This window comes from Tyto alba, unplaced genomic scaffold (assembly GCF_018691265.1).
Source record: "Tyto alba isolate M040663 unplaced genomic scaffold, T.alba_DEE_v4.0 Super-Scaffold_1, whole genome shotgun sequence".
Classification (NCBI taxonomy): domain Eukaryota; kingdom Metazoa; phylum Chordata; class Aves; order Strigiformes; family Tytonidae; genus Tyto; species Tyto alba.
The window spans coordinates 30,676,645-30,694,861 of NW_024881261.1; the positions used below are offsets into that span (position 1 = coordinate 30,676,645).

Consider the following 18,217-nt stretch of genomic DNA (forward strand, 5'->3'; position numbering starts at 1 on the left):
CTGCCAGGAATGATGTATTTAACTTTGGTATGGGAATTCATTTATTTCCCTTATACTGTAATCTCATTTTATTATTCAATTTGTGTTATACCTGATCTAATTGTAACAGAACAAAGGACAGATTAGATTTCTTTTCCTTTCTGTCTCTCTCTCCCCTCTCTCCCCTCTTTTCCTCTGGCTTTGTTTTTCTTCTCTCTCTCCAGCCATGCTTTACCTGTTGATTTTGCTCATGGACAGCTGTCTGGTCATCCTCTCTGTATGAAGCAATACTATGGACTCTTTTCTTCCTATCGTCTTCCAGGACATACCAAAGATACCCTCGTGGCCCAGAAAAGCAGTGTAATGCCAGAACCAGAACACATCATTGTTGCTTGTAACAATCAGGTAAATGAGTGTTCTTTTTTATACCTTTCTATATTTCTTAGTTAGCTTAAATTCATTCAAGAAAAGCCTAATATAATCACTGTTCAGAAACACAATTAGTGTGCTACGTATGGGCTCACATCTTACCAAGCATTCACTGTCAATACTTCCAAAAGATGCTTCTGCAGCATTTTTGTGCTTAGCCCACATTATGTTCCAAGTACAGTCATGCAGAAAGGAGGAATGTGGCAGAATTCATTTGCTTTCTCATTTGAACAAAAATGTTTATTAAACAGAGATGAAACCACAGAGGAAAAAAAATCTTACTAGAGTGCATTTGCTGGAAGTGCTCTTCTCCTGACAGTCAAGTATTGGCACATAACGCGTGGCATATATACCACCGTCCCATGCAGGAGGCCTAAACTATGCCTGAAGAAGTTAGCACAGGTGCAGGCAGAAATACTGAAGTGTTAGAGTGAATCTGCCCCAAATGATAAATGCCATCAAGCAGCAGGGTATATTGGCCGGGCAGAGTACCTTATAGCCCGGCTTGACTATTTGTAGTCCTGAAGCCATGCCTGCAGGCCTCCTTGGAATGAAGGGGTGGATCCCAGTGGTCCCTTTCCCAGGAAGTCCTGCTCTTCACCTCAACAGGAAGTTCTCTAGATTCTCCAGGTTATTTTTAGACAAATAATACCATGGAAATTATTTGCATACTTCCTGATTTTATCTCTTCAGGGTTTTTTTTAAATCTTATTCAAATAATATATGTTTTATTTGAGCCCAACACACAATATAAGTCCCCTGTAGCAACTGACATTACACTGGTGTAAAAACACAGGAGGGATGAGCACTGGGCCAGTCCTCAGTGGTTTAGTGCTCCATTGACTGCAGACCTGGTTCTCCAGGCAGGACTTCAGCATCTCAACACTCACCAAGGCGAAAGCAAAATGTTGGACCAGTAAGGGCCCAACCCATCTGTGACTGTTCGTCTGACTTCTGTCATTTTTTTGCAGTTTTTTGTTTTGGATGTTGTCATTAATTTCCGTCGTCTCAGTGAGGGAGATCTTTTCACTCAGTTACGAAAGATAGCCAAAATGGCAGAGAATGAAGAGGAAATGCTGCCTCCCATTGGCCTGCTGACAACAGATGGAAGAACAGAGTGGGCAGAGGCCAGGACAATCCTTATGAAAGGTTAGCAGCAGCAATCCCAGCTTTCTCTTCTTCATCATCTTCCTCCTCTTCCTCCTCACCATCATTGCTTTTCTTTGCTGGGAGTGAACATTACAGAAAATACAGGACTGAATGTGCAACCTCACTGCTGAATCTTTCTAGCAGGAGGAAACTCAATACCTGTAACTGTTCATATGTATGTTTCCAGGGAAGCAGCAGATACAGTTTGACCCTTTGGCTGTGTATGTTTAAGTGTTACACCATGTAAATAGCTCTCACTCCATTCTCTGCTTTTCATCACATAAATTACATTACATCAGATTTTGTGATTTGTCTCTTTCTTTACATCCATTTTGTACCAATAGGAATGATGTATCATCTTAGCTTTTGGCAACTATTAGACGTTTTTCATCTAATCTAACAAAGGCATTGACAAGTTAAACACCTACTGAATCTAGCTGTGTACTCTCTCTAGTCAATGGAGAAAAATAGAAGGTACCAGGGCTGATTCATCCAAATCTTAAGTAAGTATCTAGGAAGGGTGACACCACTTATCTGGGGATAGTTCACTCTCTCTCTTCCAACAACAGGCAGCATTTAGCTGTCTTGGATTCTATACTCAAATGCCTGACTTTGAAATAGATGAAAATAAAGGGTGGAATTAATCACTTATATCACTTCACACCTTATATATTTTACCCTGAAGCTAAGTGATGTAAACATCCTCCTTTTTGCCATTTTAGATGACTTAGGTATTCATTTTCCCTCCTGATAAAAATGTTAACTCATCTCCTTATCCCCAGTTCAGCAGTGCTACAGAAAATATTGCTGTTTTACTGATTCCCTGGAATATACAAGAGTTGCCAATAGTCTCAAAATGTGTTTACCATCCCAAGGAAGATCTTCCCTTTTCTTATTCAAGTTTACCTGTGCTTATAATAACTTTATATAGATAAACACACACATACACAAAGTGTCCTGGCCATTATTACAGCATTATTACATGGTACCAGTCTCATCTTCAGGCTTTCTCCTCCCCTCCCTGTACTTTTAAAGCAGGAGAAAAAAAGATTCCGCATTTTAATTAAAACTGAGATAAACACCAAATCATTTATCTTCATGCCACGTTTTTAAGAAAAATAGTGAATACCTTGAAACCTGCAGCAAAATCATCTTTGTAAACCTACATCATCCTAAAGAAAAAAAGAAAAATAACAAAAACTAGCAGAACCATCTCTATAGTGTTTTTTGATTGCCTGGCATTTGCTGAGGTACTCATTTTAATGAGGAAGCAAACCAACTCAGTTATGCAGATGAAAAAAACAGATTCTGCACTAGCAAATATCACAGCACTGTGCTGTCAGACTTCTCTAATCGAAGCATGAATCCCATCCTAGACCGTCCTATCCTAGCTGTGTATTAGCACAGTTCCTCTATATGGTAAAATGCATTGCTGTAACACATGGATACATTATTATTAAAAGCCATTTTTTCTTTCTTATCTGTGGTGAAATGTTGATGCCACAATAACTAACAGAGGAAGAGAAAAGCCTCTAGTGAAACAGTGTGAGGTGGAAGGGGTCACTCCACAATTGTTCTGTACTGGGCAGAGAAAGAGAAGATGCTTTGGGATGGAGGAGACCTATACAGTGCTTTGCAGAGGTTATGAAGGAGGTACATACATGGGCCTGCATAGACCTACAAGTAGAGGATAGGTCTTCTAGGTGAGCAAATTTCAAAGAAATTGTAATAAAACCAGCCATCACTGATTTATAAACACATTCAGTTTTTTTAACTGCATTCAGGCTGCAAAACTAACTCACTCTCCCAAGTACAGGCAGATAATTCTTACTGCTATAGGGGCTGCTGTCCCATGCATACTATACGTGATTTTGATTCAGAACTGTCTTCTAAAACCAAAAACCACAACTAATGAAAAACTGACTGGCCAATTCAATGCAATTGTGTGCATTAGAAAGGGAGAAGGACAAGAAATGTCTTGCAGGGCTTTAGGCTTGTTCTCATACTTTTCCTCTGTTTCAGCTCTTTCTGGAAATACTTATTTTCCATCCCAAGTTATGGTTCATGAGTTCTTGTGCAGTTCATTGCCTGCTTTACATGGTAATTTTTTTCAGTGTTTGATCAGCTCTCTGGACCTGTCTGTTTCTTTCAGTAAGGACATCTTTCCCCTATTTTTCTGTTTCTAGCAGAGCTTAATTTTATTCACTCTAGTACCTAGACTCAAGATACCCTGAGGCCATATGTCAGAAAAAGGGCTTCATATCTGTCAAAGATGTGTGGGCAGCAGCCACAATGAAATATATATAAACCTATCAGACAACATAAAGCAGAATGCTGAGCAAGCTGTGAGCAGTTTGTAAACCGCTATCCAAGCAGTTTTTCCTTAAAGGTGCCTGTCCACAAATACCAGCAGCTGATGTACATGGGGCAACTTCCATTCACAAGGATCTTTTCAGCCTCTGCGTTGATATACCCAGACCACCAGTGGAATAAATACCACAGTTATGGTCAGCCCTGAAAGTGTCAAATACTAGAATAACTTTACAGCCAAGTGGACAGGGACATGTCTTCTCCCTTATAAAGCTTCTGAATGCTTTTGAAGACAATTAATAGGCACATCAGTGTTTCACTTGCTGTGGGACGGCACAGATCACCAGCAGAAAGCTCAACCTATCTACATGCTCCATCAATTACAATCTCCTGGCTCATGTCCTTGGAGGAGCTGACAGGAATGCCAGGTGCCTTCCCTAGGACTCTGCTTCTGTGGGCAAGGAAAGACAACACACTATGCACTCCACCAGGTGCCAAAGCAGCCTGCAAGAAGCCAGGCTGGCCACCCCTGTCACTCGAGCCCATGGCTGCCAATGATGTCTCGCAGGAGCCGCCAGACAGCAATAGACAGCACCTTGCCATAACCTGCAAGAGGCCACAGCTCCCCCACTTCCTTCTCAGCCACTGCCATCACTTGCCTCTCCTTCTCTTGACACCTTTTTCATTTCTTGAGTATTTGTGCTCTTTTTTACTACGCAATATCTGAAGAATGAACCTGGATGATAACAAGCATCTGGTTTCTTTCTAGCTCTTCACTAACCTATGTTACTCATTTTGGGAAGGTACATTTTTCCTTATTTTGAAAAATGCTGTTCTTTCAGAGGATCAAGCTACTTTTCATATTTGCAAACATTAAAAACATGCACATTTTGAAATGTCTCCATATTTCAAGTGAAAATCAGAATTGTTTTAAATATTTTTTCCATTCTTTCAGCTAGATTCATCTCCTGAATTGAGCACAGATTTGTTAAACTTATCACAGACTTGCAAGAAGTTTTGATCAATCTGAATTCATAGATTTAGTTAAGAACATTCTGAAACAAAATCTAGCAAAGCCAGCAGATGAAAGCTGATCTGTTAAGTGGAGAGAATTTTAAGTTGATGTTTGAAAGCCCTTTTTTCCTTTGATCTTGTTAACAACCATTTAACAGTAATTAATGATGTTATATGTTTTTGAATAAAACAAGTTCTTGTTATAGGTTCCACAGTTTTATCTTTTCAATTAAGAGCTGTATTAAGTGGTCACAATTAAATATTTCCTATTCCTCAAACTGGCCCTAAGAAGCAAACAAACCTTTGCCTTCATAATATTTCTGAGTTAAAGAAATTGAGGAAAAAACCCTGCATAAATATGCCATAAATAAGGATGAATGCACTGAGGACAACGCTAAAATAGCCTTTGTAGTCCACCTGTAGAAGCAAGAGTGACAGGATAGGAAAAAGAAACAGAGAAAGAGATCCAGAAAAAAGCACATTTTATTCAGCAGTACACTAGTGGTAGGAGGAAAGTGGAATGTGGCAACCCATGATTTTGGCAATACCATGTTGCCACATGTGCCACATGCTCACAACCTCATGCACAGATGTTTCCTCATGTGATGTAGGCAATATACCCAGTCCAGAGCTTATTCCTCTAAAGTACAAGAAATGACCGGGGTCAGGAGAGAGAAGAGGGTTTTAATACAAGAACACAAAACCAACATTGGCCTTGCTGTTCCTGGTCCAGAAAAGGGTTTTAATGGGAGAACAGCCTAAAACCAGTATAGGGTCTGCTGTTCTAGAGCAGAATACTGCAGCACTGCAGCAATAGCATGAGCTCTGAAATTCTCTATTTTCCACCTGTCGTCTCTGTAACTGTTATATATAAAATAAGTAAGCATTGCTGGCTTTAAGAGTAAAACAGATCTATTTTGTAATATAATTACTTCAGGAAATGAAAGGCAGAAAAAAAAAGTGGATATTATTGAATCATATGAAAGATACACAGAGATATTGCAAAAGTTAACACATGAATGAATGCCTTGGTGTAACATTTCATTGCACCAAGTTGTTCTGCTGTTGAGAGAGCTCTGCAGACACCAGCTCATTGCAGAGCCAGGGTCAGATCTTCCATGCTCTCCAAGGCAGCAGGGTTCCCCAGCCAGTCCTGCAGCCAGTCCTGCACTACAGGTAAGAGGATGTGAACATTTCACTCTTTTATCTCCAGACTCTACTAACCGCGACTCTCTTGACATGATTGAACGGTGCATATGCCTGGTGTGCCTGGACAGCCCAAGCGGGGTGGATCTCAATGATACAAACATGGCATTGCAGCTGCTGCATGGGGGAGGCTACCATAAAAACGGGGCCAATCGGTGGTATGACAAACCAATGCAGGTAAAAAACCTTAGAGTACTGTGATATTATTTGAACATGGCAAGGGACTCCAGTTGCCCTTATAGTGGGGACCACTTAGAATCAAGTGGGAGAAAGAGGGGAGGGTGGTGTTAGCATCTGTCAAGGCAGGGTTGGTGGGAGCAGCACTGTTCCTCGCAAGGCAGGGAAAGCAGACCTACCGCCTTGCTGGCAGTGGGGGGGCCTTCTCCAACACAGGTTATGCTTTCCCCTTCCCTGAAGTTGCCCTTTGCACTTGAGAAGGTAGACAAGTACACAGATAGGTAGACGTGGTTTTTAAAAAAAAAAATTACACTCAATCAAATGAAATAAAAGTGCTGGACTAGCACCCCAGAACAATAAGGAAAGGCACAATAGCTTTCTCTGTTTTCTCATACGTTTTCCTGATATCCTAGAAATACTGCTGCTTATAATTTAGCATGTGTTTAAGTTAGTATTAAATTCTCACTTAACAGACTGTTTACTCATTTAATGACATCCTTGTTGAGGCTTTCTGGGAAGCGGTGGTTTCTCCAACCTTTTTCCCAATCAGATTTTGATTGTCATATTTGAAAGTGTCACACTGTTATTTTCATGTTTTGTAATAAACCCAGGGTGAAGCAATGTATTAATCTCCAACTGTCAACAATGTTGACACCTCATGAAAAATTAAAAAAACCTGATACATTACTTGCTCAATGCTTGTTGTTCTTGCCATATCTAAGAACAGCAAAATGAAAAAAAAAAAAAACACTAAACTAATTTCACTTGCACTGCCTTACCCCAGTGCAAATGCATTTCAGTAGTCATTCCTGATTTATGCCACTGCAAATAATATTATTAGCAGAATCCAGTGCTGTGTCTTTAAAGAACAAACCATTTGTCTTTAGTTAGAATCCTCTGTTATTTACAGGGCCACTAGTTGAGATGTTTCAAGCAGATGATAATAAACAAGAATTTTTTTTTGTTTGTTTACTATCAGAAGGTAACAGAGAGCAAAAATATTTGCATAGTGTATTGGAGAACTTCATCTGTCCAGATGTATTCAGGCCAGAAGTAGTTCAAAGGCAAAGAGAAATTCTTAGGGAAAAAAGATCCCATTTTCTTTCATACAAACACAGATTATTTAGGAAGTCATTCTCACAATAGGGTTTGTTCTTTCTCTCCATATTCTTCTTCAACTTTGCAATAAGACATCAGAAAACATCCAGGTAAAATTTTTGCATCACACACTTACTCTGTGAAAACCACATGGGAACCAGGGATGCAGGATGCATATGCATGATACAAATGCACTGAGTGAGCTGAGTGGGAGAAGTCCAGCTAAAGACACTTCAAAAGAAGTAGGGGGAAAAGTCTAAATGAGAAATGCTAAAAATTTACATTCTCGCAGGACTCGGTCCAAAATAGCAGTATGAAAGGGATCCAATGCAACACCGTTCACAGGACAAGAAAGTCTCCCACGATAAATCTTTAAGTCACCCACTGATCTGTAAGTCAACGACATTCATGATGTGAGCAATAAGAAAACCATAGGAGAATGACATCTTTTGTTGGTTTGCCATCATAGGTAGCTTACCCAGAACATGATTTATTTGCTATATATCTTTCACTTGCTCTTTTCCTTGCTTAGTTTGTGGTAGGAAGAGATGGCGTCTGTGGTACTGTGTGTGAGCATTCCCCTTTCGATGGCATCATACTGGTGCAGTGCACTGAACACTTGCTCAAGCACATGTGAGTCCCCTTTACAGCTACTGTACCTACTCTGGCCCCTGGGAAGCCGCTGCCAGCGGCAAAATCCCCCTGGAGCACAGGGCCTCTGAGACTCATACAGCTGTTGGAAACCAGTCATTTACCTGCTAAAAAAGCAGTGTTTAAAAAATAGGTTATTCCTGTGACCTTAATAAGTTTTATCTCACATACTAACAGGAAAGAAAGCTCCAAGAAATTAGTCCGAGCTGATTCAGTGAGCGAGCTTCCTGCTCCACGGAGACTAAGATGGAAATGTTCCCCTGAAATTCAATCACGTTTGGCATCATCAGCAGAAAAACTCCAAAGGTAGAACAGATGCCTCATTTTTCTCAACAATGACTGCAAGCTGGGAATTACACAGTACATTGTGTGCAGGCATGGGTTTCCTCCTAGAGGGCTCTCCCTGCCCTCCCACTTGTCCTCATGTTCGCAAGCTGGACATACCTAGCATGTCTTTGCAGGATGGCACCCTTATGGGCTGGAGCTACTTCACTGTATTCAGGAAATGCATCGCCATTTTTTTCCTTCCATGTAAATACTGGGAAAGCTAAAGACCACTGGAAAAACACCTGAGTCCTATTTGCACAGGATGCAAACAGTGCAGGTCCACTGTTTTTGTGGATGGTCTTTACGGGTTTGACCTGACTAAAGCCAAAGCCAGGGCAATGGGGATACACATATGGGACAGTAGAACACAACTGGTTTGAATAAGCAATTTGAATTCAGGGCTGTAATTTGTTTACATCTATGTTGCTCCTACAAAGGTTAGTTTTTCTGACTGTGTTTCCAGACTGTAAAAGATTTGCATGATCTTTGGGGGTGGGGATGGCAATGAGAGGTTTTGTTTTGTTTTGTTTTGTTTTGTTTTCAAATTATTTCATCTTAACACTCAGGCCTGTGATCTCTCTGTAGAGAATTAACATATTGTCTGCATGATCACCTGTAAGTATGTAAGCAGTAAGGTAAGATTGCATTAGATGAAACCTTAAAGTGGCTAGAACCATACATGACAATATGAAAACATTCAGGATGCAGAGTAATTCCTTTTTGTTTTTAAATGAAGGTAGTAGTCCTCTAAATTGCAAGGAGTTTACAGCCTTCACCGGGTTTTAAATTCATCCATTTCTTACACAAGTAAATCTCAAAGAAGTTTGTCAAGAGCAGAAAAAAGGAGGCACTGGCTTTGGCTTTAGGAGTGGAAACAGGTTTTAATGGAAAAAAAAAAAAAAAAGTTTTACACAAATGACCTGAGTGCCACAGCTTATGTTAAGGCTGCAGATAACAAGTCCAGTCTAGAAGCTGTTTTAATAAAAGTTGCTGACTAGGAAAAAGTTACCAAAGGCCAGGAGCCTCTGCAGAGCAGGAGCCCACTCACCTCTGAGTGGGTACAGGCAGGAAGTGATCTCTGGGTTTTACCTGCAAATGAAAATGAAACATGAGATTCTTGCACCTCCCCCCACAGTAACTGCTTCTGCTTGTTTTCCAGGATAGTAGAAAATTTGGACTTTATCGCCTACAAGTTTGAGAACTATGGAAAGGAATTTATTAAGAAACAAAAGATTAGCCCAGATGCCTACATTCAAGTAGCACTGCAGCTGGCATTTTACAGGTAAGGTTAATTCAAATCATAGGAACAAGGTAACACAAGAGGAGATTCACAATTTGTTTTTTATACAGAGGGTCCATTTTTATCTCAGCATCCAAACAAATGCCTCCTGCATGGAAATGAGTGATCTTGCCTAATGACTGTAGGTCAGACATGATAGAAATTGCCACATGGTTGTGAGACAGAACACTCTTTTCCTTAGCTCCCTTTCCCTCTCCTTGCTCTACCTTCCCATCCCCATGTCCCACACACACCATTCCCAGCCAGTACCCTCCCCACAACTGTCCCTGTGCTGGGCACAGAGAAGAGGGTGAGGGTGCAGAGCCGCGGACGAATGACACGCTGAGACGGGTTCAATGTGGAAGATAGAGCATCAATCAATGTGTGTGTCTATTGGTCCGGGGTACATATATTTATACAGACAATGATAATTATTATGCCTACTAGTCACTAGCTGATTGGCTTAAGCTCTAAAGGTCGTATTCGCACGGTCCACCTACTTGCAGTTAGCTAACAGCACAAGCTTCTCATAACACTAAGTTTCTCATGCTACTATTTCTAATTCCTCTTGACTTGTTTTCAATACACGACAGTACCATAACACAATGTTTCTCAGACCACCGTTACCATAACACTAGGTTTCTCAGACCACTATTCCTAATTCCCCTTAACCTGTTTTTGACACACCACAGTACACAGGGCTGAAGCGTCCTTGACATTCTTCATGTATCAGCAGCTGTGAGCAGCTGCAGGCAAACCCTAGTGAGGCCCAGCATCAGCGAGGCAGCATCAGCCCTTAGAACAGGCTCTGATCGTACAATTGCTCGGTGGGCTCAGGACCCTTGTCTCTGAGCCATTCTCCAACAATTCCCCTTTTTCTTTTTGTATGAGCAGAGCCTGCGCTAACGTTCGTTCAAAGATTTTCTTAATACATGACAAGGCACAACTTAGGCATGCAGGCTTACAATCTATTGGCTAAAGGCACAGGACCCTTGTCTCTGAGCCATTCTCCAACACGAGGGGACGTGGCAGGGAGTGGCAGACAACCCTGCCACCCACAGCAGCAGAAGCAGCTAGGGAGTCCAAGTCCCTGGGGCAGAAAAACTCCCCTGCTCCTGCAGGTAGCTTGGGAGGAACTGTGGCAGTAGCCCACAGCTTACCACATATGCATCCCTTACACTGCAGGGCAAAAAGCATTCACAGGGAAAAATACTACAGCAGCATATCAGATCAGAGTTCCTACACAGGACAGTAACTACTGCTGTGTCTTTCTTCACAGACATCCCAAGATTTGATAATATCCTCTAATTTCCATAGTATTATCAAAGTTAAAAGCTCCATTATACATTGCCAGAACAGTTAATGCTCCAGGCTAGAGATCAGTTGTATGGTTTCCTGTAGAACAGTCTATAACACGAATAATTCTTTATTATGTCAAATTAAATCCTGAAGTGGTCTTTTCCTAGTTGAAACCAGAGATGCCTAACACATTTTGCGTACTCCATTAATATCTGTTAAACATCCATTTTGCATATTCCATTAACCAAACTCCAACAATGACCTGGTCCAAGATTTTCATCTGGATCCCAGCCATGATATAAATCCCAACAAAAACCTTTAGGGGACAGTTATATTCTGAGACCCTGCTTCAACTGGAAGGCACAGTAGGTCTCCTGAAGCGAGGAATAGTAGCTATATATCCAGACCCAAATTAAACAATAGTCTTCACGCTCTGTTCTGTTTCCTATGTGGGTTTTCAATTCCAGCTCAGTCTCAAATAGTACCCTTATCCCCTTTTAGTTTTCTATTTTTCATATATACACAGAGTGCATTTTTTTGCTGTAAATAAAACATATTTCAAGCTCATAAGTAAATGATTAATTACACAATTATTTTATGATGCAGTACAAATAAAACATTCCTTGAGATCTTTCAGTAAATTCTAGTTTTACTAGCCTTGTTTTTACACAGCAAGTCATTTTTTACTAGCAATGCATAACTAAAATGTACACAGCTGTATGCAACTCCTCATATTACAAAGGAATGAGCATCCATCTTTTTTAAGTCTCTTATAGAATTCTATCAACATTAAGATGAATACTGTGCAAAAAATAAAATCGTGGCTGTAACAATAAAACGTACCAGGCCTATATTTCTTTTGGTCTTTATGACTCCTTGAAAATAATTATTCTTTGTTTTTCTTACTTCATTCTCTCAGATGCCACAGGAGACTTGTCCCTACCTACGAAAGTGCTTCCATACGCCGATTTGATGAGGGCAGAGTTGACAATATTAGGTCTGCTACCTCAGAAGCATTTGCTTTTGTCAAGGCAATGACTGATAACAAGACAGCTCTATCGGTATGTTGGTCTGACTCCCTCTTCCTTCTTTGGCAAAACACTAAGCAAATAATGCATTTATGATTCCCAATCTCTCACTTTTTAACTGTTAACAGAGAACAAAGGCATAGGGCAGGGTAGCAAGGCTTACAGGATTTTGCTTTTTGTGCAAACCAACCATTAAGCTAAATACAAATATTTCCTCATTTTTATTAAAGTATCCAAAAGATTCAGAGGGGCCTAAACATGACATTATAAGAAGCAAACCATCTGATTTTAGACTTAGTACTGTCTTCTGGGTAACTTATCATCAGATCCAAATTCAGCTCCCTGGAGAGATCTAGGTTGAACATGCAAAGTTCAGGATCATTATACTGGTACACCAGGGAAATTGGCTGGCAGGTCCCCTGCAGTAGATAGCTCTGCTGCAGATTGCAATGTGTGATGTGATACAATTCACATGCTGGATAAGGTGGAAATGTTCTGGCCAACCTTTTTCATTTTAAAGGTATGTTTCTACCAAATGGAGTTAGTTTTATAGGATCCTCAAGGGGGCTGAACCTTCATGATGAAAAAACTTCATTGAGCTAATAAAAGAACTCTCCAAACAGTCCTGACATCATTCTGCAAAAAGAAAAATTTAATTGTCTTTCTTTGAGACACCACCATCTGTTTGCCAGAAGCCTGAGTACTGTACACAGTAGATGGGGATACAAAGAGGTACAGCTGAGAGAGCCGAGACTATAGCTCCACAAACAGCTTTGTGCACTGTCCCGTGCACCATCCCTGGAGAGCCTCCCTCAACGTCTCTCCGTATGCTGCTTCCACCCACTGAACTTCGCTGCTGTACAGGGAATTTCCAGGTGGCTGTTTAGATGCAAAATGCTGCCACAATATAGATCGTTTTGCACAGTGAGCCCACTCCAGCGGCAACAGCCCACATGGCTGTTCTTTAGAATCTCTCATAGCATTGCTAGAAGTATTACTGGGCTGTAGATTAAGTGTAAATTAATGAAATATTGTAAACCAAGCTCCAATATCTCAGAGGTTGAGGAAAACCTGTCCAGAGAAGTGCTCTGTTCCTCCACTACTTCTTCAGTCTCCTCCCTTAGGTTACCATGTCCAGAACTTAGCTCATGATGAACAAGACTCAAATAAGTTCCATGTTAAAATGATAACTCAGAGGAAACCTGAAGTAATTCTCTTTGCTGAAGACAACATAGTTCCTAATCACATTTCATTAGAAGCTGCTGTCATCTATGCACACCTTCCCCTCCACACTTGGGTGTTCAGCATACCCCAACACACATTGCTGCAGGCTGACTATACCTAGGAGGAGCCAGCCTGCTTCTAGCACATTGTTTTGCCAGATCCTTCTTGTTCCCTCCAACAATCTCCTCCTACCTTCCTTATTCCAACAGTTACTGACTTTTGGAGCTCTCTCAAAGCTTCAGCATTTTGCACCATTTTACAACCCAAATCTGAGATTGTTCCCACCTTTCACAGCATCCTAAAGTGTACTGCTTCACACAAGCAAGCAAAAGAATGCCATGCAAGTCTAGAGGGAGCTCAGTCTCAGCCTCCAAATCTTTATATTGCATGCTTTGGCAGTAGTGAATAGGGAGAATAATGATTTCATTCCCCCTGAAAAACCTGCCATCATAATGCAAAACAATCCACTGATAGTTTTCCTGGCCTCTTGTCCACCGAGAGATGTAAAGGACATTTAAACCCACCTGTGATTGTTCTTTTCCACGAACTTTTATAAATCTGTGTTTTGATGTGAACAACTTCATCCTTCAGTTCAAAACTATATATGTTATTATCACAGGATCATTAGAAACAAAATTCACTTAACACAACCCTATTCTGAGGTGATTTCTTTAGACCTACAGGTTGCATTTGGGTGTGAAGGGGTTAATTCTACTTTTTGGACAAATAGATGCATCACCTGGTTTAAGTAGCCTTTAACTCCCCAAAATATTGTTTGCTAATAGCCACTAATCCAAATCAAATTAAAACCAATTTTCTATCTGATGCTAATAAAAATGATAGCATGAACCATCACCAAAGATTGATCGAGTCAGATTGATTCTCTAGCAGGAGAAATATCTCATGCATTTGACACTTGCTGTAAAAGAAGCAGCAACTGACACTGCAGAGATTGCTTGAATAGCTGTAAATTAATCAGATTTAAAGACTGCATTTGGTAATTTAATCTGTATAAGGGAACTAAGGCCTAGCTCTAGCCCTATGAAAAAATATCAGACTCTGTATTTTGAAGGTCCCTCATGGTGGCCTTGAATTGCTTCTAAAATTAATTCTTTGTTCAAAAGATCATTCATCGTCCATAGGAGCTGAAGGCTCCCTGTTTATCTGGAGACCCAGTCATTTCTGGCTGTTTCAGGGTCTCCCAAAGTTGCAGTGTTGGACTTGATGTACAGCAGGGCAGTACTTCTTAGGATCTTTCCCTTAATATAAAAGGTTGTAATTTGACAGGAGTCAAAATTTATTACCTTGTTATCTGAAATGTGAGGCATCTGTGGAGGGTAGAGCAGCCTTGGAAAATTCTAGATGCCCACAGATTCACACAGGGGAGTAATTTTTTGACTGGCTTGTAAAATATCAATAATGGCTTTCATTAACATCACTATCATTAGATAAACCATTCTGGAGAAGATATACTGTCTGGCTGTTTTGAAAACACTGAATTACACTAGGCAATTATTTTCCCTACTTCAGATGGAACGATTAAATTAGTAATAATCTACATCCAAAAAATTCATGGAAGGAATCCATGAAAGGAACTGCAAGTTTTTGCTTGACTTCAGACAAGCCACCACCAATAAACCTGTACAAGCCCTGCACAACCAGGTACCGTTACTGATCAGGACATTGAATCCCTACAGCTTTTCACTTATAAAGAGATGTGAGCCAGAAGCAAAGGACATTTGAGAGTGCTTTCTGTTTGGCTGCTGGTTAATTGATGGAAGGTGCTATTTCTTTGAGAGTTTATTCAATAACAAATATATTTTGATTCCCCCAACAGGATTCTGAGAAGATGCAGAGATTTAAGGATGCAATTGCAGCTCAGACTAATTACACTATTCTGGTAAGTAAAACACTGCTTTGTCTGAATAAGGACTAGTTAGTTTTTTCAAGAAAAGTACAAAGATACAATCATTAACTATTTAAGCACCAGAAAACCTAGGCATCTCTAAATAGGAATGTACCTGTTGTGTCACACATATGAAAATTTCCAGTGACCCAAACACCCTCCAGATAGCCATGTTCAACTGACCTCAACTTAAAAATTAGTTCCTGGAAAGCAAGCTAACAAAATTCTGCATTAGATATCAGTGGCAAAACTGCCATTCTTGGGCATTATCTCTCTTACCTGGAATTGTCCTGGAACATGACACTCTGTATTCAACATATTCACAGGGAATGTGCATCTGTGAAACATTTATGATTTATATCTGTGTCATAATTAGGAGTCCCAGCCACAAATAAGGATTCTACTAACATTGGTGGTATACAAATTAGCAATTCAAAAATTGCCTCCATCTTAAAGAGCTTGCAATCAAAATGTAATAAAGGTTTTTAATAAATATTGAAAGGTTTGCCAGGGAGAACAGTAGCCAAATGAATTAAGCCTTTATTCTCTGCGCTCTGTGATCTACATGAAATGTTACCCATGAAGATAGCCAAGAGAAGTGGCAATGAAGTCAGGCAAGTGGACAGCTGAGCACCTTATCAGGATGAGAAGTAAGCAAGGCTTAAAAGCAACCAACTTAACTGCTGTGTATCATGCATGAGAAAACTCCAGCTGCAAAATTCAGATCCCCCAAATTTACAGGACTTAGACCCATAAGCTATAACGTTACAGATAAGCTCAAGACAGCTGTAACACATCAGGAACTTTTTTTCCACCCCCTAAAATTAATCATTTATGCATTTACTTATGTTTCCCTTCCCTAGAAGAGAGAGGTCCCTATCCGGCACCTGATCCTCAGACAGACTGGTATTCCAGTGTATTCTGGTGTTCTGAAGTGCCATTTCTAATAAGGGTCATCAACAATGATGGAATTATTATAGTAAGTTCTCTTCTGAAGACCTGAATGCAGTGTTTAACAAAAGGAAGAGATGCCCTCCAGTGAAGAAATCAGTTTAGTATCAAACACAACTTATTTTCTCTCGATTAAAAATGAGACAATTCAGCTTGGGTAATGTTCTACATCCCACGGTGCCAAGACAAAGTACAGACTTACTGTACAAACAACCTAAGTTAAGCCACTCATGAAATTAATAAATGTTAATAACCAGCTATGTTAAGTGAGTTTGCTACCTATGGTTTTGCCTCAGACCATTGCCTAACAAATTCACATTGCTGATTACTGTTTAAATATTCATAATATTAAAGAAATCATTAATTTCCAGAGGTGGTTTCAAAGGTATACTCAGAGCACTAGAGAAGTGATGTGTTGTTTTCAGGCAGGACTTATTCCTAAGACCATGAAACAAAAGAAACAGGGAAGAAAAACAGTTTTGTGTTTCAAGCCTTGTGCTGGGAACTCACATCTTAGAAGCTGAGACTCCACCTCGTCTGTAAAGCAGAGGCAAGTCTTCAGGGCAACTGTGTCACCTGAACCTTCTCAGGGTAACCTCACAATTAATGCAACATAGTGTAGGTCTACTAGGTCACAATCAATGGAATTTCTGAACAACATCTCTTTTTTAAAAAAAAAGAACAAATTTCCATAAAATGCCCCCTCCAAATCATTTCAGTTCCAGAAACTGTTATAAAATTCAGCCTCCACTCTAGCTCATGGGAAAATATTAAAATCACCATCAGAAAATTAATTTATCTTTAAATTTAAAAAGGTCTCCAGGTATTTCTACTCACCAAGCTCCCCTTTCTTTCTCAAAATAGCAGAATGTAATTGCTGTGCCTTTAAACTATAGGCAAGACTTACATGGTCTGACTAAATTGTGTGTAACAGACTGAAATGTAATAGCTCCTAAGGAAAACAAAAAATCTACTTCATAAAACAGAAAGCAATTTAATGATTTTATTTCCCCTTGTTAGGGCTTACTAGTAGCATTGCTATCTTAAATGTGGAGCTCTAAAATTCAATTTAGCACAGTTTTTTCCTATGCGTTGACTCACAGTTTATTTCGTTAGCCTGTCTCGGCCTCTCTTCAGACATGACATTGATCTATGTTGCAAAAATGTCATTGCTAACAGCCTTATAAATCTTGTGTGATAGCAAAATATTTGCTTTGATTATCAAGTCAGTTCCCCTCTATGGGAAAAACAATGTAAATGCTACCCTGATGTATGCTACTTTTTTGCAAGCATCCTTGCTCGGTCTGGGTTGACGAGCAAATAGCCCCTTTACCAATGGGTGCCTACTCCTTAATAAGCCAAGTAAGACTATGCACTCCCAGCCCCCTTCTTCAGGCACTACTTAGTGGTTAAAATGATTCTTCTCATAAGAGGAAAAGCAAACTTGTGCTTTTCTTTCTTTTTTTTTTTTTTGTTTTTTTTTTAATTCTCCCCTTAAGAGGAAAACCAAGCTTGTGCTGCCTTCTCTCAGGTTGCTTGGTTCCCTCATTACAAGGGGCCTGTGCCACAGGGATATCAGTTCTGCTCTTGGTGCAGTACAATGTCCCTTGTTCAGCATTCTCTTCCTACATGATTTCAGCCTGTTACCAGGGACAAGCTACAGCTCACTCCCCATGATCAGTGCTCTTCACCAGCTAGAATAAATTTAGACTGAAGGATTTTAAATGCACATTTTAATCTGAGGCAATTCCTGCCTTGGAACAAATTTTGATTTGGTTTCCTAAAGAAACAAAAATCTAACTATCATGCCTGCCCGTCTCCCACTACTGACTTTTGATCCTGTTAGCCATCTTCAATCACATTTGCTAGCAGGGCAAAGATCTTAAAGCTAATAAATTCATTAAGTCTATAGCATTATGTAGCTGGATAGAGCAGAGAGACCCAAGCATAACAAGCTCATGGCAGAAAGACTTCCTGCAGGCTCAGCAGTACTTGTGAGCTGGCTAGCTGGCCCCCTGCTGCTAACGTTCAGCCCCTGCACATGCTGCCCATTGCCTCGCCTGTAACTGTGAGACAGGAGAGGAAATTGGGGACACTCAGGAGCAGGGTTTGGGGGCAAGCACGTCTGGTTCTGCGCTGGGGATGATGGTGAGCAGAGACACAGGCAAGCAGGATGGCAAGTAGACTGCT

General features: G+C 40.3%; 1 protein-coding gene across 2 annotated transcripts in view; it reads left to right on the forward strand.

The window, feature by feature from the left end:
* The window catches only part of CHAT (choline O-acetyltransferase), a 36,565-nt gene that overhangs the window by 11,726 nt on the left and 6,622 nt on the right, over window positions 1-18,217 (forward strand). For both annotated transcript variants that reach the window (XM_042792263.1, XM_042792270.1), the window contains exons 6-13: window positions 204-384; window positions 1,380-1,557; window positions 6,095-6,264; window positions 7,895-7,995; window positions 8,191-8,319; window positions 9,500-9,622; window positions 11,838-11,979; window positions 15,008-15,070. In XM_042792263.1, the coding sequence (XP_042648197.1) occupies window positions 204-384; window positions 1,380-1,557; window positions 6,095-6,264; window positions 7,895-7,995; window positions 8,191-8,319; window positions 9,500-9,622; window positions 11,838-11,979; window positions 15,008-15,070 (1,087 nt within the window). The remainder of the gene's footprint in view (window positions 1-203; window positions 385-1,379; window positions 1,558-6,094; window positions 6,265-7,894; window positions 7,996-8,190; window positions 8,320-9,499; window positions 9,623-11,837; window positions 11,980-15,007; window positions 15,071-18,217) is intronic.